The sequence below is a fragment of the Dromaius novaehollandiae genome, chromosome 4 (genome assembly GCF_036370855.1).
Source record: "Dromaius novaehollandiae isolate bDroNov1 chromosome 4, bDroNov1.hap1, whole genome shotgun sequence".
NCBI classification, from domain to species: domain Eukaryota; kingdom Metazoa; phylum Chordata; class Aves; order Casuariiformes; family Dromaiidae; genus Dromaius; species Dromaius novaehollandiae.
Window position 1 is genome coordinate 51,451,081 of NC_088101.1, and position 27,185 is coordinate 51,478,265.

The 27,185-nt window shown below is 38.2% G+C and overlaps 1 protein-coding gene across 6 annotated transcripts in view; it reads left to right on the forward strand.

The window, feature by feature from the left end:
- The window catches only part of TENM3 (teneurin transmembrane protein 3), a 1,359,158-nt gene that overhangs the window by 1,019,127 nt on the left and 312,846 nt on the right, over positions 1 to 27,185 (forward strand). For all 6 annotated transcript variants that reach the window (XM_064510997.1, XM_064510998.1, XM_064511002.1 and 3 more), the window contains one exon: positions 20,612 to 20,914. In XM_064510997.1, the coding sequence (XP_064367067.1) occupies positions 20,683 to 20,914 (232 nt within the window). In that variant the 5' untranslated portion in view covers positions 20,612 to 20,682. The remainder of the gene's footprint in view (positions 1 to 20,611; positions 20,915 to 27,185) is intronic.

Genomic DNA, 27,185 nt, shown 5'->3' on the forward strand with positions numbered 1-27,185 from the left:
TGTTAGATGTTATTAAGATTTTATAAGCTAAATATTTTGTGTTGGAAGTATGGAGGTGAAAATGTTTTATCCAGGAATAGGATGCATATTTTACTCTATATAACTCAAAAACTAATGAGCAACACAGTTTTAAACTAGTAATGTGTATTAGACTCTATATGTTTTTCAAGTTAAACAAAATACTTTTTGCAAAAGAAACATTTTCAGTTCTCTAACTTATTTTCAAATTTCTCTGGTTATTTCCTGAATCTTAATTGCTTTTTTCTGACTTTATTCAGTAAAAATGAATATCTTATGATTGCAGTTTTTAATAATTGTATAATCTTTAAACATGATGAACTTTTTTATATACACCTATTCAAGTCCGTATTATCTGTGTCTCATTCCTGGGAGCATTATGCCTTAAAAAAACAAAAAGAAAAAAGAAATCGTGGGTAACTTGCTCCTGCTTCATGCATTTTCCTCATAGGATGATCTTGTACAAATATCAGTGTCAATAAAAGTTAATGGATTGCTATGCTAAATTATGCACCAATGGCTGCATAAATCCTGGATCTTAATGAAAGAATAGCTGTAACTACCTTATTGATAATACTTCTGTTTCTACTGAGCTTTTCCAACAAAAAAAATTGAAAAGGATTTTTATTCTGTTTTTTGAAATACAAATTGTTTTTCCCCCTTATTAAACACCATTTTCCACTAGAAGGGAGTAGGCTCAACAGGGGAGATTTTTTTTTTTTTTTCCATTTAATGGGGGGAAAAATTAACAAAAATTCCCTGAAGTGTGCTTCAAAGTCTTACAGAAAATGCTGTATTAAAACCAGCTCTGTCAGTGAGGCAAACTCCTTGGGGAGCACCGGGTCCAAGAATGCTAACTAGTACCTTAATGTTTCAGATTATTTTTATTTACTGTCAATTGCTTGATGACACTTACTCCCCTGATCTCTCCTACTCAGAGTTTTCACTCGTAGTATGAGACTAGCGTGAACTCACCACCACCGAAAGACGAAGGTCCTTCTCCCAGGTTTGTGCATTTTTTCCCTGCTCATACCAGCTCTGGTATTCATCGTGTCAAGTTGCTTCAGCTCACTAATCAGTACAAATCAGTTCCTTGGGTTTTAGGGTTTTTTGTTTGGTTGTTTTCCCCATGTGGATTAGGAAGGTAGGAAGAGTGGAAGGATAGTTTCTGTAGGTTTCACTGAAGTGAAATACAGTTACAATTTTTTTAAAAGTCATGCAAAGACGAGAAGTATTTGTAATCTACTTTAAGTAGATTATTCTCAACGAGCTATTAAAAAGCCTTGGAGTCAGATTTTACCCTCAGTCTGACATGGATTCTCATTAGCTATCCATGGGGTTATTGTTCTCAGATTATGATCAAAAGGGGACCATTCAGGTGGATCTGAGGCAGCATAATTTGCTTTGCAGGCGATGTTTGGAGACCACAATTGAGCCGGAAAATGTTCTTATAAACTGAGCAAGCTTTACGTGGAATATGGTGAGGTATATTGGAAGCCTTATACAAAAGATACCCTCTTAAAGAGGAGTCCATTGGGTTCTGTCTCTGCAGTGTACGCCTGAAAATCCTTCCTCCTTTGCCCGAGTTAAATTCAGTGGCTTACCAATGAATCCTGAAGAGTACATGTAGGAATAGAGAGCGCTCGCAGTGCCTTCACTGTAAGCTCAGCTTTCTCTGTCCTGCTTAGCAAGTCCTGTCTTATTCCGGAGAACAAGAGGGGAACACTGATTCCTCCAACAGGTAGTCCTGGTCCCAACGGGGAGAAAAGTTAGTGGAGAAGGTGTACAAATAAATATGGTAAAGACTCCAAGACCGGGAGAGATGGCGTTATTTTGGCACACAATGCCAATTTTTTTGTATATTTATGTAGTTTAAATTTCTCAAGAGAGTACTTCAAACCGTAGTTTACATATTGTATTTTTTCCTGTAGGTTATGATTTGTGATTGTTATCTCTGTTTGAATTTCCAACATGAGTTTCAAAGCGTTAGGCACCAGTGGAACTTTCCTGACGTGTTTTTCTACACTAAAGCTCACTGTTAAGCGTTCTTTATATGCTTATTTGTAATAGAACTTCTAAAAAAAGGAAGATTTTTCATAAATCTTAATCTATGTTGTCTATTAGGTTTGCTTTGTTATTGTAAAAAGTTATATTTGGAAGACTCTTGAGAGGCACCGTATGATTGTGAACAGCTAGATCTGAAAATATTAGGGGCTTTGGACACTTTCATATGATTTCATTAAAGTATTTACTATATACAACAAACAGCTGCATGTGAATATATGATTGTAAGAGATTTATGGAGGCAAATAGCCATGAAAGAAGGCTGTGCTAGTTATACCTAGCTTCCTTTAGTATGTTACAATGTTTCTTTTTCATACTCATGAATTCTGAGATTCTGACTAATCACTCTGAGGTGAGTTGTCATAGCACATTTAAAATTGGAAAACTAGACTGTAAATCATCCAGCAAGTAAGGCAAATTTTTCACAGCAGCAGACTAACTCATATGCGTAAATGTGTGACCCTGACCTTGAAACTCTTTGTGTAACTTTATTGCAGACATTAGGTCCCTTATTATAGTAAAGTTATGCATATATGTAAGTGTTAGTGTGTTTAAAGCAGCATATGTTTGTGTCCGCATTCCAAAAATCTTTTTGTTACCAGTTTTTATATAGCTTCTGCTTTTCCTCAGAGATTGGACCATAGTGCCCACCTTTCCCCCCTCTCTCAGTAAAAATGACTGAACAATATTTTTTTAATGCTCCTAATAAGCTTTAATGAGCTTAGAAGAAAGAAACAAGTAACTGATTTTTTGAAATACTTCCAGTTTCTCAGCACATAATGCAAAGTTTAAAAATACTAGGGGGAGGTAGAGAGAATCTAGTAACTAACAATTTAAATACAAATATTTGTAACGCTTTCCTATTGACAACATATTCAGACAACTTATAAGCTTCACAACAATTGAAGATACAAATCTTTCATATAGATGTTTTTTTCCATCATGCATCAATGTCCTTAAATTGTTTCGAAAGTTAAGAATGAACCTCAGCCTGAGATGCTTTACTTGGTTTGATTTGTTGTTGACAAAGTTGTGCTTATTTCCTAGATATATTTATTTCAAATGCAAAAATGGAAATGTAAAAAACTAAAAAGACTGCATCAAAATAGGCAGTGCCTTACACTAGTATTTCAATTATATATGCTGGCTGTGTTTTAACAACAACAAATATTTAATTTTTCTTAGTATAATTTGTATTGGTGCTCTTGCTGGTTTAGAGATATTATACAATAAATTAATAGTGCATGTTAGTCATTACGCCAGCTAGTATTTCATATTTATGGTTGAAGATAAATTCTTAGCTCTCTTCATTCTTCTTTGTTTTCCATTGTTAATACGGTCTGTCATAAAGATTGCTTGTGGTAAGCAAGTCCACCAAAAAGTCTGTTCTTGGGCAACTTGGGTTATTACTGTTTCTCACAGCAGCCCAAGAAGACAGGATTTTGAGCTGGACAGCTTCAGTTGCAGTCAGGGCACTGTACAACCTGCTAGGAGAAATTCCTTGAAATTCACTGGCTTGAATAAAACGGCTCTTGCACTGTCTTGCATGGTTTCCCTCCCGCCACGCTTCACCATTGGAAGCGGGAGAAATCTAAACTCTGACTTTTGCCCAACAAGTAAACTTTCCCAAAATTGTACTGCCAAATGTATACCAGATAACTGTGTTCTATATATACATATATGGGGGGGGGGGGGAGTGTTTTAAGCAATCATTACTTTTTAGCCCTGTTAGTTCTGGGGGGCTGTGTGAGTGAAGGACACTTGGGAGCAAGGTTACCCGCCTCAGGACAGAGGTTTCTGTCGAAGTCGGAGAGAAGTTCATTGATCTCAGTAATGAAGACGTTGAAAAGACCTGCAGCAAAACCAGGGAGATCAAACCTGACATTTTGTAATATAACCAAAGTTATTTGGTGAGGAGAAAGCAAATGGGTGAAGATATTGCAAACTTTTAGGCCTTATTTAAACACAAGGGGTTGAGGGAGGGGTGTTTGTTGTGGGGAGTGTTTGATGTATTTATTTTGAATAGGAGTCATAACTTTTTTTTTTTTTCCTCCTTTACGTGGTCATGTTGTTTGATCATTGAGTTAATTTCAGTCAGAGTAAAAAAGAATGAAATACCCATTTGTCACCACTAACAGAAGGGTAAATACTTCAATGCCATACTTTGCTGTGTTATCTGGCAGATTTTTTTAGATAATAAAGAGTGCTTTAGTTTCTGAGTGCTTAGGCACAGACTTTGTTTGGATACATGTTTACAATTTAGTAAGACTTCAAGTATTAAATCAAAAACTTCTAACTAATCACTTTTATTCTGAAAGTGGAGTATTCATTATAATGAAGTCCGTTGCACGTGTGCTTAAAATAAGCTTTTTTGGCCTGGGAAAGGTTCTAATTTAAGTGAAGGACAAGAGAGGATGCACATAAACAGTAATTAATTCCTGAAATGAATACTCTGTTATATAAATCTATATTGCTCTCTGACAGATGCTTTTTCAGATAAAACTGTGTACAGAATGCGTCTATATTGACAGCATTCCAATTTACTTTTTATCACGAGGAGGAAATGGCAGTGAATTTACAACCTTTCAAAGTAAGTGTGAAGGGGAGTACTCTCAGGTGTTAGTCTTTGGTAAACAGGTGATTATATTGCTCATATTTATTAATAAATCTTTTTTTCAAGCAAAACTGTTTCTGTGCATCAGTACCAGATTGCCCGTTTACGATATGTATGCTGACATCTGTCTATTTTATAATTAAACATAGGTCTACTATACATGAAGTATCTGATATAGCGACAGCAAGCCAGAATGTGTATAGCCATTGAAACTTGTCATTCCATTGTGCTCCTATTATTTTTGTACTCTAAGCTAAATAGACTAACTGCTGGTAAGAAGCTGTCAGGGGACGCATGTCAAACACTAGGTGTATCATGCAGTCAGACCGGTGCTGGGATGGAAAAGTCAGTGGTTGGAGGGGGAAAAAAGAGTGACCTTGTTCTCTCAACATTGTCTTTACACTGAAAGGAACAGATGAGACACTAAATTATTCACAGTACTGAAAGCTTGTAATTGTTAGCAGTGGTGGCAGCAGCAGAGTATAGAGACAGGAATTTTTTTGTTAAAATGTCTGATTCTGAAGCTCATCAAAGGATTCTTTTCACAAAACTGTCTTGGGGAATTCGGGTATTTAAGGTTTGTGGGGGTGAGGGCGGTTTCTTCCAAAGGATCAAGAGAGAGAATATTTTCTTCTTACCTTTGTGAGAATTTGTATTGAAATAAAGGTTAATATTAATCACAGGTCTTCAGAAATGCAGTAATGGAACAAAGAAGTGCTGTGAAAAGGGTTTGCTGTTTCAGCAAGTAATCTCCTTGAGTTGATTATAATGTTAGTAATGAAGCAGATCTTTTAACCCTTAATATAGTTACTAGATAGATCTATTATCCTGTCTATCTAAACAAATAAAATGATTCCCATAGTTAAAAAATGTACTTCAAACAAAGATAGGCACTTAAGACTGTTTTGATTATAACTAATAAGTAATTGGAGGTAAGGCCTTTCTTCATGTCATTGAGAGTCTTGCCTAGTTAAAACATGGACCTTTTATTGTTTTCTTAAAGTAGCTAGCTTTTAATAATATGATATTAAAAATTCTTTTTTCATTTCGGTAAATCAAAATTGAAATTATATCTTCTAAAGTTTCTTTTCTATTTTTATTCTGAAAGCTATTGGTGCTTGTTAAGAATTTGGAAAGTGAACACATAAGTGCTGTGTGTAGTAATTATGCTATATTTTGCCTGTATGTCTTAAGTAGAGATTCTTATGATAAATGCTGTTTTCTCATCAATTAGACAATAATTCCCTGAATGAAAACCTGTTTGGCATCTGTTGTTATCATTCCTCCCTACTACATACTACTAAAGACAAAGGTTTTGTGTATAGAGAGAGTGAGGAGAGAGCAGTGAAAAGTGACAAGGGAGCTAACGATGTATGAGCTGCTCAGGAACCCAATTTCTTAAAAACCTTCCAAAACTTTTAAATTTTTCCTAGTTCTTGAAAATTATTTCTTGCAAACTGAGCAGACGTGAAGACTTACTTATTGTTACCCTCTGAATCTTGTTAAGAGTATACACCGTGTATATGGAACAAAGAATTTACTAGTAGTCCAGTTTGATGTTTCAACACTGATAGCCCATATTAATGTAGAAGAGCCTCATTAATAATGCACTGAAAACTATTATGCAAAAATTCCTAGTATCTGTCCCTCTTTGGTGTTACGGTCACACTTTCAGCGTTCATCTGGGTTGTAAAGTTGGCGGCAAACTGGGGGCGTGGGAAGCCTGTTGTCAAGAAGGCACCGGTGTTCTCCCTCCTCAGCCAGGAGTGTGATGTTCCCGGTGGGGCTTTCTGCTTGATCTTGGCTGTTTATGTTATGTTTTCTTATCCTAGCCTTCTCTCTTGCCATTGATTCCTCGCTAAGGTTTGAGAGTTGCCCCAGTGTCAGCTGCCCTGAAGGGCTCCTGCGTGCGCCCTGGGGGCCGCCCGCGGTGGTGGGCTCTCCCCACCTCCGGGGTCACTGCTGAGGCAACAGTCGCCTGGCCACGAGGCAGCAGCTAAAACGAGCTGAACCCAGCTCGGGTCAAGACAGCCCCAGACGACTCCTGAGACCCTGCACTGTCAGGTCGGTACAAAGCCTCTGGCCTTTTACTAGCACTGGCAAGAATTGAATTTACTGGGCAACTTTATCTGTGAAGACATCCATAGATTAAAGCTTTCTGAAACTAAGAGCATCTGGCTCATCTTCCCTGCCCAAGGGAACTGTTTTGGTAAACACTATCAAATGCAGTCAAAACAAACTGACTAAAACCCGCTAGCTGCAGGTCAGATTTTTTTTTTAAACCTAGTTAAGAAGTTGCCTTTTTTTAAATGTTAAAGTAGGTACGACATCTTAATATCTTAGCTACCTAAGGAGAAAAGGTAGTTGTCACAAGTAGTATTGTAGTTATTAGTGTACCCTATGTGGAAGAGTCTCTGCTCTCATGACTGTGTGTGGTTGCAATGCCATTTTATATTAGGTTGGTTGCATGCTCTAGCGAGCAGCATATGGAGCGCCAGGTCTGGCCTTCTCCCCAGAGCCAGCCACACTGCTACTTGCTGCTCTCCTGGCTTCGCGACTGTCATCTTCTGTGCGGCACCAAGGCACAGCTTCAACAGGAGAAAGGAGGAATGGTGCTGTGTGCGCCCAGGCCTGTTGGGCTGTGAAGCACTGGAATATGGGTCTCGCTCTCAGGTGCATTTGCGCCCTAGGGCACCCTGCAAAGGGGAGAAGAGGCAAGCAGATGCTACTACACTCACTTGCTGCCCTTCATCTTCCTTTTTCAAAACAAGAGACTTTTTTTGGTTTTTTTTGTTTGTTTGTTTGTTTGGTGTTTTTTTTTTTGTTTTTTTTTTGGAAAAGACTAGATGAACTAAATTTCTTATGAGCATCTGCCACTTCCTGTCGGCTTCCTACACAGTCAATAGAGAATACAGCCTTGGATAGTCCTCCAGAGACTCCCAAGGCTTTTTCCTTGAGTTGAGTGGAAAAAAATGGACTCTGGAGGTCTGTCCCCAGGATTCTGGCAAACTGCATTTGATGCATCTAAAGTCTCAGCTGATGAAGCCAACCTGTTTTATGGATAAGGCATCCAGAAGCTGAGACTTACTGAGATTCCTTACTAGGAAAACTGTTTTGTCCCATCGTGAGCGTGACTCTGGAGGATATCGCAGTGGTATGCTAAAGCTTTTAGGACTGATACCCTAGTTAGGTAAGCTCATTGCTTCCTTGTGACTGCTGCTGAATCCCTGTGACATAGTTGCTGAGTTAACAATTCTCCAGATCAAGTCAGTGCCCTTTCAAAAGTCATGTGCCAACCAGTAGTGTTTTTGTTGTAGTTGCTGTGTTGCTGTGAAGGGTGACTAAGAGCTAAAATAAGAGGTGGAAAATGCAGCGTCAGAGCGATGTTTTTGACCTGAGGACGGGTAATGCTTTGTCTCTCTGAGGCAGAAGCTCCTGATGAGCTTGGGACTCCCGAAGAGCCAGGAGCTGCTGCCTCTCCAGAGCCTGTCTCTCCTCTCCGGGAGCTGTTTGAAATATGCCTGCTCGCTGCTTGTGGCATGTGTGCATGTGTAACAAAGCTACACAGCACTCTCCTTCAGATACACAAGAACATAGCCCTGTGGTGATAACAGGTAAAACTAGAGTTTTACACTGTTAGCAGTATTTCACTATCATTAGTGATGCTGTCTTTTGTTTCCTAACCAATTTCATTTTAACTGGGCAAACAGATAAAAAGAACTTGGAGGTGGTTACAATTTTATGCTTTTTGAGTGTCTAAGTTTGCAAACAGTGTAGAATTTTGTCTCCATGATGGCATTTTTGATTAATTGCTTTGAGTCACCTAAACTTAAGGTGTTTCCAGCAGTGTTTACTTGGACAGGTGTGTTCCCCAGCTTTGGGGTGGAGCCTACGTAAGGGCTGGATCCATGGAGTTACTAGAACATTCCTAACTTTGCCTCTTCCCCAGTCCTCCCTGAGAATCGTGTTTTGCTCAGTTTTATTGTAACTTATTATGAGGGGGAACCTATCAGCACTAAAATGTTTTGGAATATGCAGTGGAGAAGGGGTAAGGGTGTGAAATGACTGACATAAACCATCCAAGTTTTGGAAATACAGGTTAGTTTCATGGGAATTTTTGTTATTTTAGATCCAGGAGAAGCCTGTCATATCTCATTCACAACTCTTACTTGATACTTTCCCTCCAGCATGTCCTTTATAGGTGTTTTTATATGTGTATAACACAGACACATGCACATGTATACTTCCCTGTCTTCTTACTGTTCAGTTAAGCTTTTAAGCATTAAGGAAGTGAGATGTGCTAAAATCGGATCAATCAGTTAAAATCTGTTAAAATACGATGGCTTAGGCCACAGAGCTATATTATTTCTCCTCACCTTTCTAACCTTTCTTACCTCCTTTGGTCCAGCCTCCATCACAATGTTTCACACCTTCTGTGCAGTCCCCTCCCTCTGGTCCAGCTGTGCTTGGGGTTTGTGGGATTTATTTTTTTCCACTACTTGCTGTTTGGGTGTGTGAATTCTTTCATTTCATACACTTAAATTCAGTTATATAGAGATCCTAATTGACATAAAGGAGTATCCAGAGTCCCTTTGTCCCTCCTGTTCACCCACATTAAATATAAACTCCCCGAATACCGGCATATATCCTATGTAAAATCTTTTGCTTTCTGGATACCTGCCTCTTGGAAACCCCAATTAACTTCCCCACACACACATAAATTGTATCGCTAATCCTGCCCTACAGCTCCCTGAAGCACAACAAGGCAATATGTGCAAGGATGCTGATTAGAGTGCTTTGAGTCAACCTCTAAAAAGCAGGGGGGTTCAAGGAGGTGTGAAGTAGCCCATTCATCGTTCTCAGCTGAATAAGAACACCCTGAGAAGATGAGTACATCCTGAAATGATAACTGAGTGGTGTGAACCCCTTCATTCATCCTGCTGGGTATTCTCATCCTTTCACCTGGACGCTTAAGAGCCTATGATATTCATCAGACAGGCTCCAGTCTCATGGCTTATCTACATCAGTGGTTTTCAGAGTGCACTCTTCTGTCAGCATAGCTGCGTCTGCACCATAAATTTTGCTAGCTTAGCTATGACAGTGTCTAGTAAATGCAGCTCTGCTGGCAAAACTTTTTAGTATAGGCTGGGTTTCTCAGCACTTTTTTTTTTCTTTTTTTTCCTTTTCTTTTCTTTTTCTTTTTTTTTTTTTTTTAAGCGTGCTCCTCTGCTCTGCACATACACAGAGAGAAGTTTTTCTGATGCTACTGTTTGTACAGGTGCTGGTCTCTCTCTCCCTTTTCTGATACTCACATTTTTTCGGTTCTGGCTATTGCTGAGGAGCAGAGAGAAGGGTCAGAATTTTCTTTGGAAGTCTAAATGGTCCTGAGTCTAGGTAATGCAGTTGAAGAAAGTTCTCAGATCTCTTACTGTGTTATAACATCCTCCACTTTAGGATGAACATGAGCCTCTCTGCTCCATTACATAGATCAAAAAAACCTTTCAGATCCTCTCTTCCTGAATGCACCTAGGCTCTCTTTCTGTCCCTAAATAAAACACATCAAGTATCAAGACAATTCAGGAAAAGGTTAGCTTTAGAGTGCTTGGAAAAGCCTGAGTTGGAATGGAATTCATGCCCCTGACTATAGTCATGACATTAAACTATTCATGATTTTCTTAGGCTTAAGGTCATGCTGTAGAAAAATAATGAAATAGTGACTCTTCCACTGTGTTTCATATTAAAATCAAGCTGGAAATATTTGAAACAGGATGGAAATTAAATTACCTGCTCATCTCTCCAGGTAGTCCATCTGGACGTGTCTGAAGAGTCTCAACTGTCGTTGTGGGAAAGATTCTGTTGCCATTCCTGCTTCTGCTTTTCCCGTCCTTTAAGTGAGCTGAAGCTTGCAGTGTTCCTCGCTTTAAGTCTTGTACCTGTGCTCGCTAAATGTATTTAGTGGGAAATACAATTAGCGGTAGTAGAATTAGTTCTTATGTAACTAAACTGTGGAACTGGTTCTGAAAAATTCATATTAGATCACAAAGCATTTTTTTGGCAATTGTTAAATATTTCCATTATTCAGTTAATTATACACGTGTTTGCAGACCAACTTCCTAATTATCTTATTATGAGACTTTTAAGGGTAGAAATGGCCCATCCTTTAAGGTCACCTTCAGATCTGTTACTGAATTGAATTGTTACATAGAAGGATTTTTAATCAATACTTGAATAAAGATACCTGAATATTACCTTAAATGAGAATAAGGATTTAAAGCAACAGCCTCCCTCTCCTCCAAAAGCATAATGTGGAACTACTTGGCACTTATTATAGAAGCTTACTTCTTTTGCAAAACTGAGATCTTCTAGCAATGAAGTATCTTTTGTGGAAACTGGTATCTGTCAGAGAACTGAGCATGCTGCACTGGGAACTCTTTGGGCTCTGCCACCAGAAACTCCTCTGCTTTCCCATGGTGGAAATTGTACCAGATGTGGAGACACAGCTGAGCATGGTACCTGCAGGTAACAATTACAGGCAGAAGAGGAAGTCAGCCAGGGGTACTTCCTGATATTTCCCTAGCTTCATGAAAGAGGATTAACATTATTAAGGATTTATTATTTGCTCTTTAAATACTGTTACCAGAGAGCAACCGGGTTGGTAGTCAGTTAGGGCCGTATCAGAGTACACTGTGTGGAGACTTCTGAAGAGAAACGTAGTCCTTTGAACAAATTTGCCAAGAACTGTAGGAAATTTTTTATCTCAAGTAGTTAGCCAGACAGCTTATTTAAAAATGCATTAGTGTTTTGTTTGCATTAATCAACGTCTTAGTTCTGTTGAAATCAGAGACAAGACCTGGGAGTTGAGTGGAATGGGGATGATTAAGGGGTAAGAATTTTTGCATTACCTTTAAGGTATGGTTAAAATCTGATGCTGTGAAAAGGGAGGTTTGAAAGAGAGCCAGAAGAGGGATTACAAAAAGGAAGTGATCCAACAGGGCAAACAACCTCCAGCCTTTACTGTCTGTTGATGTTGGATAGTGTCAAAGAAGAGACAGTTAGAGGTTGTGACAAGATGAAACAGCTTGTACCAAGAGCGAAGCAGGAACCTGGGGAGTAGAGTGGGAGATGTGACAGCTGATACTCTGAATTGATGGGATACCTGAATGGGATACTCAGTAGTAAGGTTTGCTAATATAAACTAAAGTTAAACAGTGCTTTGCTATACTTCATTATAAAGAGGCATTAGCCAATAGATTTTCACACCTCTGTGTTAGAAGAGGTGAATGAGTGTCGTAGTAGTATGAGTATATGGTACTTCTAATGTTTCCTTGGGTTTTTCAGCATGCCCGAGACTTTGTGTCAATGTGTTTTTGATTAGTGTCTGGTATGGGAAGGGAAGTCTTGCGGGGGAGGGAGAATAAGTTTGCAGAAAATAGATTTGCTTAAGCATGCTACCTTTTTTTCTATGGTTATACATTTTATTAGTCACTTTATATTAAGATGAGTCACTAATAAGTCTCCAGGTTTCCAGAGTGCAACAATATTGTAATTACAGCGTGCTTGGGACTGAAAAATCTAGTTCTCCGTCTGATCATTGTAAGAAGAAAAATCTTCTGGTGAATGTCCTCCATCTCTGTGGACTTTCCCTATGAAGAGCTGTTCTATGGAAAGAAAAAAAAGCTTCATCAGCTTCAGTATCCTGTGTCACACAACCACAGCAATGGCTCCAGCACCGATCCTGTGCTCTTCTCTCATCCCTCTCCTGCATGTCTTCAATGACATCTTCACTGCAGTTTCCTCAAGTCCTCCCTGCAAAGCCAGAGTCCTTTAGAGTGATATTTTCAGTTCAGTCTTGTGACTGTAAGCACAGCTCTTGCATGTCACATGTAATATACTTCCTATCCCTTATAGTGACTTTAGAGATGTATTATTTTTGAAAGCTTGCTGCTGTCAGGTGGTTTGAAATTAAGATGGAGTTGTTCAGAGAAGGGGGAGTTGGATGACAGACAGCCTGTTCAGATGGTAAAGCTGACATACTGATAGCTTTGTTCTCTGAACAGCAATGAAGAAAAAATTTTTCTCTGCCTGGGACTCAGGCCATTGCACCTTTGCTGATGCCCATGGCTTGTTACGTCTTCTTCCTACATCAGTTCCTCCATCCCACTTGTTTCAATTTTAAAAATCCCTCGATTGCTTTGGCTTTGTTTCGAAATAAAAATTCTGAGCAGGCGCAAAAGTAAACTTAGGAAGTTCTGTCCAAGAAGGAAATATCCCAGGAGAAGTCAGGAGACCATTGAGGTAGTTTGGAGATGAGAGGGAAAAAATCATGTCTAAGAGATGGAGAGGGAAGGAGGTGATGGCATAAAGGATGAATTGCAAGTTTAAAGGGGTGGAGGAAGTTATTTAGCCTTTTTTAGAGCGCTGGGTGAACTTCTCTCTGCTTCTTGCTGAATAATGAATTATGCAGTGCTGACTTGCACAGTTTATTACTTGGCTCTGCAGTAAATAAGGCACAAAGTTTCTCCCTGCTAAAGTGCTCTTTGTTCTTTTCCTCTGCCCTGTTTTTCCTCCTAGGCTCTTCTCTCTTTCTAGGCTTGCTGTGTCACTTCTCCTCCTCCCCAATGTTTCCATACCGAGTGCTAATTACTCTGTCTCCTTTCTCTTCACTCTCTCTAGTTCATCTTGGTGTTCATTTTTTCTCTATGCTGCAGTGTTTCTGCTCCTCTAACTTCCTTTGCCCCTCTGCCTTTTCATCACATCATCTCACCCTCAATCCACAGGTGCACACTGCATTTTTTTCACTCTTTCAGTCTTTGTGTTGTCTTTCTCATTTCGTTCTCTCAGCCCTTCGGGGGGGGGGGGGGGGGAGATTGTAGTCATATCATCCAAATTACAGTCAGACACTTCCTCTCAAGAGCAGAGTTTGTGGCAGCTCCTGCAAACAATTCATCTCCAATCACTGGCAAAAACATATTAACTTCTAACACAAATTATCCATGTTCCCCTGCCTGTATCGAGTTTCTCCAAAGAGGCTGCTCTTGTTCATGGAGCCGTTTCTCCCGTGTCCCTCCCTACTGGCAAGTCATGTTTTTCTGCAGTGCTTGCTTGCCAGCTGAATAGCCAGCCTAGCCCCAGGCTCTCCGTGCACGTAGCCAGTGCGCGGTCCTCTCTGCCGATGGTTCGGTGGTTCGTGGCCTTGCTGTGCCGAGGGCTTCCAGGTTGCTGAAAGAGCTGTAGCTCCCTCTCAAATGGTGCTGTATGCTCCTTGTGCCCTCCAAGGAAAACGGCACCTGGAGAGGTACTCCCTCCGCTCCCGCCGGCATAGGGAGTGCATCTCCTCTTTCTGCTCAGATGAGGATGAGGGACGCTATGAGGTGTTCTTTTTTCTTTCTTTCTTTCTTTCTCTCTCTCTCCTTTTTTTTCTTTTGGTCAAGGCTGTCTGTTTTAAAATCTCTTAGCAAACATCAGCCTCTGTGGCTATCCAGGACCCTGTAGAGCTCATGATGCTCTTGCTAACTTTCCTGACCCTCACTGCAAGAAGCTTTTATAGTGACTGTAGAGGACATTTATTCATTAATTCTGTCTCTCATGAAGCTGCAATTTTCAGATATGCAACTTAACTTTTTATTAGTATTACATCTTGTAATGGTGGCAGATATGAGTGCTCTGTCACTCATAGACCAATACCAGAAAAAAAAGGCTTGAAGAAGATGCAGTATTTTGTAGTGGCTTTCCTTTTATTCTGCCCTCCCTCTTCCCACCTCTATTTTTAATCTAATTGTAAAACACAGGGTAGTGGGTGACTTAAGGAGGCTTTTTAAATTTTTAGTTTGTGAACTGCTTGTCTGGCAGGGCATCTGTTTCACACTCCCCCTTAAGAATGCTGCGTTTGGATGCATCCTCCCCAGTTTCTCTGCTGGAAGACAGACTTTTATTATTAAGAAGTGAGTTTCTAGATATGATGACCTGAAATATCCATGTATTAAGAGTCATCAGTTTGACTAATGGCACACCATGGCTACAGATCATCCTAAGCACCTCTTCAAAGTGTCATTTTTCCAGCTCAGTTGATTTCTGACATATCTCACTTTATCGGCCATTGAAGTGGAAATTTCATCACTCTTTTATGCCTTTTGAGTTTTTCTTGGTATTTGTTTGTAATAGGTTTTATGGGTGATTAGTTGCATGAATTGTGGATATTTTTTGTGGGCAACAGATTTCCTTAATTTCTCTTCAGTTGCATATTGCATTTAAACTTTTAAATTTACTTGATATATCTATCAGCTAAGTTTGCTTTGCTCTTTTGATATTAAAAGGCATGTGAGTATTACACCTAGCACAAATAGCAGAAATATTTACATTAATATACAATCACAGACTGAAAGGAAATTATGCTTAAATTACAATAATTACAATTACAGTAATGTAGTATCTATTCACTAGAAATGCGGAGACATTGTTTTAGCAAGTGTTGTCAATGTTCACAATACACATTTGTCTTGACTCAGCCCATGGAAACCTCTTCTCTTATTTCAAACAGAAGTTAGAGCCTGCTTCTCCTCAGGAAAGTATTATAATCCTTTTGCTGCAGGTGTTTATATAGTACTGTATTGTGAAGGGAAACTTGTTCCTCATCTAAGCAAGTATTCAGACTCTGCTTGTATTGAGCGACTGATCTGGAAGGATCAATGATTATTAATTCATCATGACAATTAATAGTAATGATAATAGTAATTTAGGCTTTCGAATGCAATTGTGAATACACTTTTGACTGTCAAAAATCTTCTGCTAGATTTAAGTGTTTGGAGGAGAGGTGGTATTATGTAATATGTAAGTTCATTCTGTAACTGGGTTATGCCTGCTTTGGGGAGAGGAGGAGGAATTTGGTTCTTAGGAGCATGTCGCTTCTGTTGCTGTTACTTGTGAAATTGAGATGAGGATGTGTTTGGCCTTCGTAATAACAGTATTTGGTACTCTGTTACTATTCAGTAACAAAGAAATTCACACATTTTTTCATCTCGTTTTTGGAAACTTGTCTATTCCAGCACTGCATATATTGAAATAATTACTCTTGTTAAAATCAGGACTGCTGCCATTTCTGTTTTGTGTGTTCTGAGATGCCTAAAATGGAAATAATTATTGAAAGGGAATATAATACACGCAATAGCCTATTCATAAACTGACCCAAGCAGTAATGTGACGTCTTCCATACAATCGTCTCTTCATTTGAGTAGCAAAGTTCTTATATTTCTCAACTTTTCACTAATTTGTGTCTATATAGCTTTTAGGTATCAAAGGGCATAAAATATTAAGGTATATTTAGACTTAGTGATCAGTTATCTTACCATTCATATAACCAACCTTCATGCTGAAAGAAAATTTTCTGAATAAGAGATGGGTGGGAAGCATTGTGTATGTTAGGTAGAATTGCCATCCTGTTGCCAGCTGTAATAAACCTTTGGGGAACTCGGAATTGAAGCTACTGAATTAAATGCAGTAATTTTCCATAACAGTCCAAAAGGCCTGAAGGCATGGAAAAGTTGTAGCTGGATGTTTTAGATAACACTCTGTAGGATGACCCTAAAGCCTCATTTACATCATGGCAATTAAAATATATGCTACGTTATATGTCTGTCGTACTTTTCCTATGTTGCAGTGTAGGGCTTTAGGGTTTGAGGTTTTTATTTAAAAAAAAAAAAAAAAAAAATGTTTTTCCTCTTCAGTAGAGTGAGTTTATTTCACGTTGCAATAGGTGATTAAGAGGAACTGCTGAAAGGCTGTCTTGGGGAATTTTAAACAGAATGTAAAACTTTTCCCTCTGCATCAGTTGTTCAGCTGTGTCTATAGCTGAGACTTGCATTCTGGCTTGCAAAGCTGCTGGTGTCGCTTCATCAATCGTATGTGAATATGCCTCATGCTCTGTTTCAGTTTTTACACTCAAGCTGTTTACAGCACTTAAAGTAAAAAGGATTTTGATCTTAGAGTAATGCTTTTAATTATTATTTGTACGTAGCTTATTTGGTTTAGTAATTAAATACCGTGTTAAGCATGATGTCACAGGTCTTCACTGTAGCCTAGCACATAAGGAGAAGAGTTCTGTGGTCCCAATGACATATGGTCACAATCACATCCAGGGGATGCTGCTTTTGTTCTCCTGCTTCCCTTAAATTAACCTAAGTTTAAAAGAAATATATAAAGGTTCCTTTAAAAAAGGACATTGCCTGTTTATGGTTGTGACCTGTTGTTAAAATGTGGAATGGCACTGTGACAGCCCAGTGTGACGGGGGCTGTGATCAGCTGAGGTATGTACACAAATGGCATGGGCATGAATATATAAGAGCTGACATGTCTGTCCAGTGATTAGCATATGGTCTCCTGTTTAATCCAAAGAAGAGATTTTAATCCTGAATATCAGAGTTCCCAATATTCAGCAACATGAACAAGAAACAGAGAGCATCTTCAGCTCTTAAGCAGAGAAGAGAATTAGATGTTTGAAATAGTAGTATACATCAGCCTGTTCATTTTTGATTTCCTTCAGTATATGCAGGCCCTTTCCTGTTAATTTTGTAAAACAAAATCTGTAACAGTATCTAGCATGGCCCTTTTGACATCCTTTTCCGAGTGGATGATTTAGTAGTTCAATAGCTTTGTAAATATTGCTCTGTGAAAATTCCTTCTTTCATTTAATTGCAGCAAAGCTATTTGGTGGACCCTAAATATTGGCATGTGGGGGAAAAATTACTTGCAGATGAAGGCAAGTGTTCTTGTAACATGCTACAAAATAAATTTAATTCTATTTGGTTTAAAATTTTAATCTGATTTGTCCAGAAAACTGTTCATGTGTCAAATTAGTTGCTGTGTTCCCTCGAGTTTGTATCGTACTGATCACCAATATTTCATGTGAGCTGCTTCTAAGGTGTAGTAAAGGAAAGCTAGTCAAATGCATTCAGGTAACTCCCATGGGGATGCAGCTTTTATGCTGCCTACAGAAAACAGGAGAGAAAAAATGAAATGTGTTGAAATTTTTGCACCAGAATTCATTTAAATTTTTTGAAGATTTGAGCGGGAAAGCTTGTTGAAATTGCAGCTGCTACAACAATCTCTATAATAAAGGAGCAGTCTGAAAATACTTTCTGTCAATAACTTTCTCTTGTGTTAAGAAAAGAAAGCTATGTTTTGGAAATAGGGTGGAGGGGCGGAAAAAATTCATGACGTGACAAAATAAAAATCCCGCACAGTACAACAGACTGCTGCAGCACTTAAGTAAAATATCCGCCCGCAGTAATAAGACTTCTGTTTCAGATCTTGAGAAGCCATCAGCAAGTTTTCCTGTGTTTGACCTGTCTTTGCTGGCTGGCTCTTTACCTGTTAGCACTGGCATATTTCGGTGTTCTGCAAACAAGTTTGTGCTTTTGCTATTTGTGTTTTTATCAGGGCACAGAACACTAACCTGTAGGCAGATCTAAAAGACAGCTTTTCTTCTATCTCCCTATTTCAGGTATATACATTATTCACTGATAAAATAATTTTAAAGGTGTGAACCTGGAGCGATTAAGTATTCCCTAAAAAACATGCTGAGAAATGCTATTAACTTTTCAGAAGTTAAAGGTTACCAAAGCTAAAGAACTGTTTTGTGTAATGCCAAATTCAAAAGGATCAGGCTCTTAAGTCTCTGGGGATCAAGGCCATAGTATTTTATTTTTCAAAAATGCCCCCAAAAGCCGATAATCTTTGTTGTTTATAATGGCAGTGTAATCACCGCCAAAGTGTCCGAATAAGGTGGTGCTATTAAATGGCTTTTGTGTTGGGTTTTTTGTTTTGTTTTGGTTTTTAACCTTTCATTCTCTGTCTGGAAAGGCGCTAGGTAACCCAGAAAACGGCCCTCTGAAGTTGTATTGAATTCATTGACTTCTGTGGGAAGCAGATCAGTAGTTCCTCACACTACAGTGTAGATTAAATCTTTGAGGATTTTAGCTGCGTATAGTAACAAAGTATTGTGCGAAGAGGGTTTTGAGTTGGGGGAGAAGAAGCTACGTGAGCTTGGAGACTTAAAAAAAATCAAATTTATTTCATCTTTATTATGAATACTGTATGTCAGTTTTCCCATAGCACAATTTAGAGACGTTAGGAATTAGTGGCTCTTTAAAGTCTTGAAATGCACAGATGAAAGAAGATGTATGCTTCCACATAAAGTCTTTACGCTGCAGCAGAATACTTGTGCGTGTCAATTAGTGATTTTAAATATCACCGTTCAGTTTAGTGTTAATAAAATACAAAATTTATAAAATGTTTATAAAGTTCTTTTTATGTGAAAAGAACTTGCATTCATTACTCAATAAAACATTTAAAAATACTTGTGTTGCGTATAAACTAAAACATGCTACATGGACATGCATGCATCTACATAGTCATAAATTGAAAAAACTATTCCATTTTACTACTTTGGGATTTTTGCTCATGTGAAAATTTTACAGTTTCTTTGTCCAGTTAAAGAACATTTGAGAATGTAATAAATATAAAAGAGAATTTACGTGGATGGAAGGCTTCTTTGCTTTGTCTTTTAGTATGTATGTATTCCATGCAATGTAGCACCTAATCTTGAAGCTCCTAAATTGAGATTCACACAGGTCAAGAAACATGGGAGCTTTTCAGAGAATTTCAAAACAGATAGGGTGATAAAAGACCTGCCATTCACAAACTTGAATTACACTTCAGTAGTAGATTAAATACTCCCTAAAAATCACTTTGAGTGGCAACTAATTTGTTTGGTATTAAATACGTTTAAAATGAAAGAAATGAAGAAATCTAAGGCAACCTTGTTTTTGTTGAACAGAATGAAAATAGCTTTGTGATATATGCTGTAAATTATCACTTTAATTCTACATCACGAAGGACTTGACTGATAATATAGCTCTCTTTGCAAAATAATTACTTGTGGTATTTAAGTATTCTAAATTGGGAGGTTCTCCTTGAGACAAAGGGGAGGAACCTAATATATGTTGTTCAACAAGAAATATGAAAAAGATTCATGAGGCTCATTTCCAAAGCACATTAAAATCATCAGAGATGTTCTTCATTTAGATGTTTTGTCAGCTCTTTAAAGATACGAATTTTATTTTAGGTTTTGTTTTTACTCTGTAAGTATTTTGGTTAAGTGTGCCGGACCCAAGAGATGAGCTGAGAAGTCTTGTTTTTAAAACTAAGTAGAACGAAACGTTAAAGAAAAAACAAGATTATTGCAGTAATGTTCCTTAAAAAAATAATGGCAATTATTTGATTATCACTTCCAACTCAAATATTTAGTTGCTTTTGAGCAGAAATTATATATTACCTGAGAGAAGCATTCTTACACATCATCAATATTTTTTTTGTAGCTTGCTGTGAAATTGTATGTGTGTGTTCTCGATAAGAGCAATTTTCTAAGAGTAGAAACGACAGTGAAAGTTGTAGAAGTCTGTATGGCGGAAACAGGCGTTAGAACAGAAGTTTCTGACAAGCAGGAGAAAGTCAGATTTGCTATTTAAGCATACATCTTTCTCGGGGCGGGGGGGGAAGAGTAATACTTTCTTAAAACTGAAAAGCTGAAGGTTTTTTTGGTTTTTTGTTTTGTTTTGTTTTTTGCCCCAGTTCCCAAGCTGATGTTTATAGCAACACTTCAGCCTGTTTTTGATGTTCTAATCGGCTGCATAAAAATGAGAAGTCTGCTGCAAGTGGCACTGTGGCTCACAAGAATTGCTTGGCTAATCTTTCATCGGGATACCTTGTGTGCGTAACTTCCGCAAACCGCTCAAACACTACGGAGCTGTTCCTCCCTGTGTTGCTCAGATTTTCCTTTCTGTTTCACATAGTCAGGAAGAAATGACAGCAATTAGAGGCTGTTGTAACCCATCAGTGGTGGTCTTTCTGATTTTATTGCAGGTGAATGTGAACTGAATGTAGAGGAGAAGTCCAGATAAGGTGGCCTGATGTGCGTACGGAAGGAATGAAGTATGGATGTGAAGGAACGTAGGCCTTATTGCTCCCTGACAAAGAGCCGACGGGACAAGGAGCGGCGCTACACAAATTCTTCGGCAGAAAATGAGGAGTGCAGAGTGCCTACGCAGAAGTCTTACAGCTCGAGTGAAACCCTGAAAGCTTTTGATCATGATTCCTCTCGGTTGCTGTATGGAAACCGGGTAAAAGACTTGGTCCACAGAGAAGCAGATGAGTATACCAGACAAGGTAGGCAAGAAGTTTTAATACAAGCAGTGTGTATAATTTATTAGTACCAAGTAACAAGGCGTGCCCTCTGTGGCAAGAGTATGTTGTTATACCAATTTTTTCAGTGTTCAAAATACTCTACACATGTAGTACACTTGCATCTCTCTAAATATTTTACAAAGATGGGAAAGCAGTATGTACCATCTTTGAAATAAATAATATACGATGCACAGGAGAGTGAAGTAAATGGCCCACATTGGGGAATGGGTCAGTGACAACATTGCAAACTCAGGTCTCATGTATTCACTCAGGCCTTACATTTTAAAAACTGTGCCCCCAATGTCCCTTCATCTGATTAACAGATTATCCAAAACTTTGCCACTACAATAAATGTACCTAAAATAGTTTTAAAATAATAAATAGTTTCCAAATTAATCAAAATAAGTAAATACAATTGTTCCAAGAAGGCTATGCCCTATAAATAGGTTTAGGGAGAAATGTCATATGTGTGGATGAGCATACAAATAATAGAGTAGCTCAGTGCCTTTTATCTTACAGCTCACCAGGACAGTAAAAGACCATTTTTTTTTACAACTGTTGAGTGAGTAAGGTAAAATATTACACGGTGAAGGTGTATTTCTCAGTGGATAGATATCCAGACTAGGTGCTAACTGGTTGCGAGCTATCACTGTTGAATTTCTGAGTTACGAGTCCGGGACTGGAGAGATATGAGGTTGTACTTAAGAAAGGTCCCATTTGGGGTTAGGCACTTAGGCATCAAGTTCCAGAATCTTCTAGATTTCAAAACTGTAATCTCTAGAGTTGGCATTCCTACAGTTCTGCCATACAGCTACGTAATGTGAGGGGGAAATAAGATGAAATGCGTGGAGTGCTGTAGCCCAGCTATCTAAAAGGATGAAGGCCAAGAGCTGTGTGAACCTAAGCTTCAGTCTTTCTGTATAAAGCTGTCCTCTCTTTTATGGGGAAGACAAGATCTAGGGGTAGAAAAGAGAGCTTTTCCATGCGAGAAAGTCTTTTAGTTTTACTTTTAGAAATACTTAAAAACATTTTTCCCTATTGGTGGTTTTTCTTTGTTCCAAGTAGAATAACTTTACATTAGAATTAGAGCTGTGCAGATGGTGTTGACGTTTTTCCCTTACAAATGTTTGCAAAGGAAATAAAAATATTTCTCTTAAGCTCATGTAGCTGAGGATTGCTGCTACTGTAGTCTGTCTTCTTTCTGCTTTGTATTTTTGGTTTCTGTGATGTATTGAAACCAGATCATCACTACTTCCTAGTTTTTAAGTGATTAGTCACCTTCAGCCAGTTAAATCAAGAGGAATGAAGTTTTTGAAGATCTGTACTGTAGACGCTTAGTACTAGTGGACAAAATCATATCAAAACTAAACATTTCATTTATTTAATGTTGCTTAACTAGAAATTCATAAACTGTTGCCTAAACAGAGTACTGTTCTTTTTAAATATAAATAATAAAATGGAAGGAGTCGGGTAATTTGGCATGTTATGGATGTTGGGGCATTAGGGTTTTGTTTTGGTTTGGTTTTCCCTCTCCATTTCCTTCAGAAAGGTCTGTAAAGTTTAGCTAAGGCTTCTTGCCCACTGTGCAATACATTTCGCATCTCCAGGCCTAAAATGACAGTCTGAAACGTGTAGGGTCTTCTTCATCGTGTGGTCTCAGCACTGTCGTCTGTGCCTCTTTGATTTTTCTCATTGTCCTTTCTCTATGGCTTATTGCCTGCCTTTTCTTTATGCTTGCTGTTTTGGCACCTTTGGGAACTACCTGCAGGTTTGATGGGGTCAGGTTATGGAGGGCTTGTTTTGCAGTCTTAGGCGCTGCGTTCCTTTGATTCGCCTTTGACTGAGCGAATTTACTGCTTCTGGCATTGGAAGCATTTTGTGCAAAAGGTGATCAAGGTCATTCCAAAGGTTTCTAAATAATATATAAAACATACTTCCCTTTATTTTTTTTTCCTGTCTAGAAATAGAGCGCAGATACGTAGCTCTGACAGTTCTAGCCTGCTAAATCAAAGGAAGAAAACCTGCAAGCATAAAAGGCAATTTTTAATAAATGCCTTTAATTGGCAATTATTTTTTTTAATTAATCATTACCAGCGGTTTTGTTTCTTTTGCACAAACTGTATAAAATAATAAATATTATCAAATTTCAAGTGTCCAGAGGAAAGCTGCTGGAGTGGTTACTTGAGTCTGTTGATCGCAAGTCTTTTATCTGGCCCAGTTTAAACATGCGACTGTGTAGTTGCTGCTGACCTTTCTGGGTAAGAGCCTTCAAAGCTCCCTGTTAATGAAGCGGAGCTTTGCCATCTTTTCTTCCTGTTTTGTCTCCATACACGTCGTTGTGCTTCTTGCTCCCCAAAATCCCATGATAGAGTTCAGAAAGGGATGTTGACCTACAGAGATAAGTGTGCCCCATTTGGTGTTAGCTTTATCCCAGGAAATCTTTTCTTTTGGAGAGGAAGTTCCTCAATTATCAGTTCCAGTCACAGAATTGTTTTCTTCAATTCTGTTCAATTCCTGTTGCTTGAGATTAATTGCATAAATAGAAGTATCAGCCTGAAGAGAAATGTTTGTCATTTTAATTCTAAAAATAGCATTTTAAACACATGCTAAAGTATTTTAACAGGAAGTTATTATATAACTGGCAGTATTTTGGTATTTTTTGAAGCCAAGAGTATAAGTCATATCACATACTGAAGAGCTGTGACTTGATGTAAGCAACATGTTTTAAGTGAACTTCAACAAGAGGCTACTGTGGTCACCTTTCCTTCTTCTCCAGCCCCTTCCTGTATTGCAAGACTGTTTTTGTTTTGAAAACCTTTAAGCAAGGATTGTTTAATCTACGATTTTTTGGAAATTAGTGATGGGAACTAACCCAAAGTGAAAATAAATACAAGATTTTTAAAATTGGTAAGTTTGGGAATAATTAAACTCAGCAACCAACATACAAATGAAGACCTTGAGCTTTTTTTCATTAAAAACATTTTAAACTAGGTATGCAGTTTTACACTGCACGTTTGAGTAGATACCTAATCTTGTGCTTGGCAGTGGATGAAGCACCATGTAAGACTACTTTATTTCCAAGTTGTGACAATAAGATTGTCTGCTGTTTATGGTTTAGAGAGGAAGATGACTCCTATTTACTTATGCTTCAAAGTATCCAACTATAATGAGCAGCCTGATTTAAATGTATGACTTTTGTAATTGAATTCAGTGACCTAAATGCGTATACTTAGGAATATGCCTAAGTACCTTGCTGAATCCAGGATTAAAGCTGACTATATGAAGTCTAATTTCTCTGTTGCATAGAGCAATTCCTGTGTTTACAAAATTATATTCGTCTGTGAAGAATTATACTGTACATAAGAGACTGCTGTCCGAAAATATTTGAAAGTGTTACATGACTACGGATTGCGAGGGAAGGATTGTAGAAATAGTGAAAGTTATTTTCTTTTTTTAGTTTGCAAAAAATGAAACTACAACAATGAGAAAATAATTTGAAGGGGCTCATGAATCAAACTGCTAGACTCAAGAATGGAAAAGCTTTTTATACAGCTGTATTATGTTTCTAAAACTAACACAAGCAGGCAAAGACTGTATTTTATTTAACATCAGGTATGTTTTAAAAGGGAGAGAGGAATATGCAATATCTAATAGGCAGTCACCTTGGAGTAAAATCATGCTGCTCTCAGGCAAGAAGAAGAATAATTATTTATTCCATTTCAAATAATTTTGCTGTTGCAAGAGAGCGTCATGGTCTTGTAGTGTGATCCACTGGTCAAGTCAATGAGTCTCTTTAGGAGTGGGAGGCTGACCCATGCGCACAGGTGGTAGGATATGCTCCAGTTTGTGCATGTGTGTATTTTCAAACAAAATAATTGCTGCACTGTTTGAGAACTGTGTGAAATAAAAAACTGAGCTGTGGGAGAGCTTTTACTACTAGGAGACCTGATGAGGTAGTGTAGCTTTTGTTAAATTTTTGCTTTTTGAAAGCTTGATTCAGCTGTGCTTTAGCCTGCAGGCAAAGTTAGTTGGTCCTTCTGGCTGGCAGAGAGAATGAGTTCACTGTATTTATCATCCAGCACAATTTCTTGTTAGCCCAGCTTCTACTTCAATTTCTTTTCATGCTGCTCACTTCGGTTTTGTGGGAGAAAGTACTTGTATGCATGTTTTCATATCTTTACTCTTACGGAATACTTAAGTGCCTAAATTAGATCAAATACACTAATAATTCCTTGGACCAGCACAAAGAGGAGCTGAACTTAAACAAACAAGTGAAAAAGAATTTCTTTCTTTGACAGCAAGCTGGATAACGGTTATGAGGCTCCTGAAAAGCAAAGCCATGTAAAGTACATTATGCTGTACTGATGTATCGTAGCTTGTGTTCAGCCCTCACTCCTGTGGCAATTAGATCTAGGTGCTGGCAAAACCTCACCATTCAGCAAAAGAGGGACAATTTTATTTTATTATTTAAGATATAAAACACGGTCATTTTTAAGATACTGATGCATTTTAAACGCTGATACATTTTTAAGAGTTCAGAAAGCTAAAACATTTAATCACAACATCTATCCTAATGTAATGTGATTTCAAAGTTTATTGCTTTTAAACATTAGCTACTCAAAATGATTCATTTGGCTAGCAAATGATTAATCTTTTTAATCACCATAAATGTCATCTGTAGGATTAAAGGATTTAAATGGTCATGGTTTTCAACCTAGAATTCATGTACTTAAAACTTACCTATCTATCCTGCCATTGCCTCAGACAGGAAAAAACATTTCTGGCCTTCCCCTGCCTGTGCCTTATTGATGGACTAATTTTGACTATTGGGTTGCCAGGTGATTCTCTATAGAACTGAATCAGTCAGTTTTGCAGATGACTTACAAAGAGGTATGGAATGATATGTAAGTGACTTTGTGCCTTGCTGACGAGCAAATTAATCACCATTCAGTGCCATCGTAAGTGCAGTCACTTAGAATTTAAGGCAACTATTAGAATTAGCACTTTGTTTGTGAAAGATGTGTCTCTCATTGTGATTAAGACAGATACTTTTTTGTTATACTAAAGCATGGCCACCTGCAGAATCTGCCTGATTTGAGAGGAACTTTCTTGTATAAAGTAAAAGTTCCAGTACATTCTGGATAATTTTGTGGCCTTGAGCTAAACACATAACCTTCTGCCAGAGTTGTGTGTTTTTGTTTTTTCTTTTCCTCTCTCCTCGCTCCCCTAATACAGGCATAATAATACTTACCTACCTTACAGGCATGTTGGGAAGATTAATTAGTTTGTAAAATGCTTTGAAGATGAAAAGCACTGTAAGCGTTAAGTAATATTATCATCTTCCATTCTATGCTAGTTACTTCTTAAAGCCACAATAAGAAGTTAATTGGTTTTCAGGTTCCAGGTGATAGGGATCTGTTGACTTTTGAAGTTATTCGATTAGTTACAAAGTGCTACTAAGAAAAACATTTCACTTGCATTTGATTAGGAGTATATTTAGCCCTCATTCAGCAATACACGCACTTTCTCTAAGGTATTCATCTGGCTGAAATTGGCCCCTTGTGGGTCATGGTCTGTAGATGAGCTGTGGATCTGGAGACAAAGGGCAATTGTAATTCTCCAGGGAAAAATCAGCCTTAGATATTGTCTGTAAGCAGGCATTTCTGCATAGCCTTGGTCCACAGAGTAAAAATCTTGCCTTTGACTAGTCCAGTTGCAAAATAAGGGAAATAGGGTCTTTATCATAATGATTAAGGATCTATAGGATGAGCAAGGGGCCTTCACCATAATGATTAAGGATCTATAGGATGAGCAAGCGGCCTTCACAAGGAATTTTCTTCTGGTGGAGAGGAAGATATCAGAGGGTCCATAATTGCTTTTGTTTTCTTCTCTAACCCCTATGCAGAAATGTAGATGTTCTTCCTGTTCATAATAAAAACTGAACAGAGGACTGGGGAGATAAATGGATAAATGAGAAGATGAGCTCAGCATGTTAACATTTACAGAGAGAATGAAGAGAGAAAAGTGTGTAATCAGAGACAAGGGGGAAAGGAACAAAAGAGGCTGAAGAGTCCCGTCTGTTGATTTAGCGCTTAGGGCCAAGTCTCAGGACTGTAGGCCAAACTGTGAGTGATTGCTTATTCAGTGACTGGCAAATAAGTGTGGAAAGGGAGGCAGAGATGTAAAATAAGAATAATTCCTCAGAAAGTTCTTTGATACTTTCTGAAATTGGTTTGTAAGATGTCACAACTTT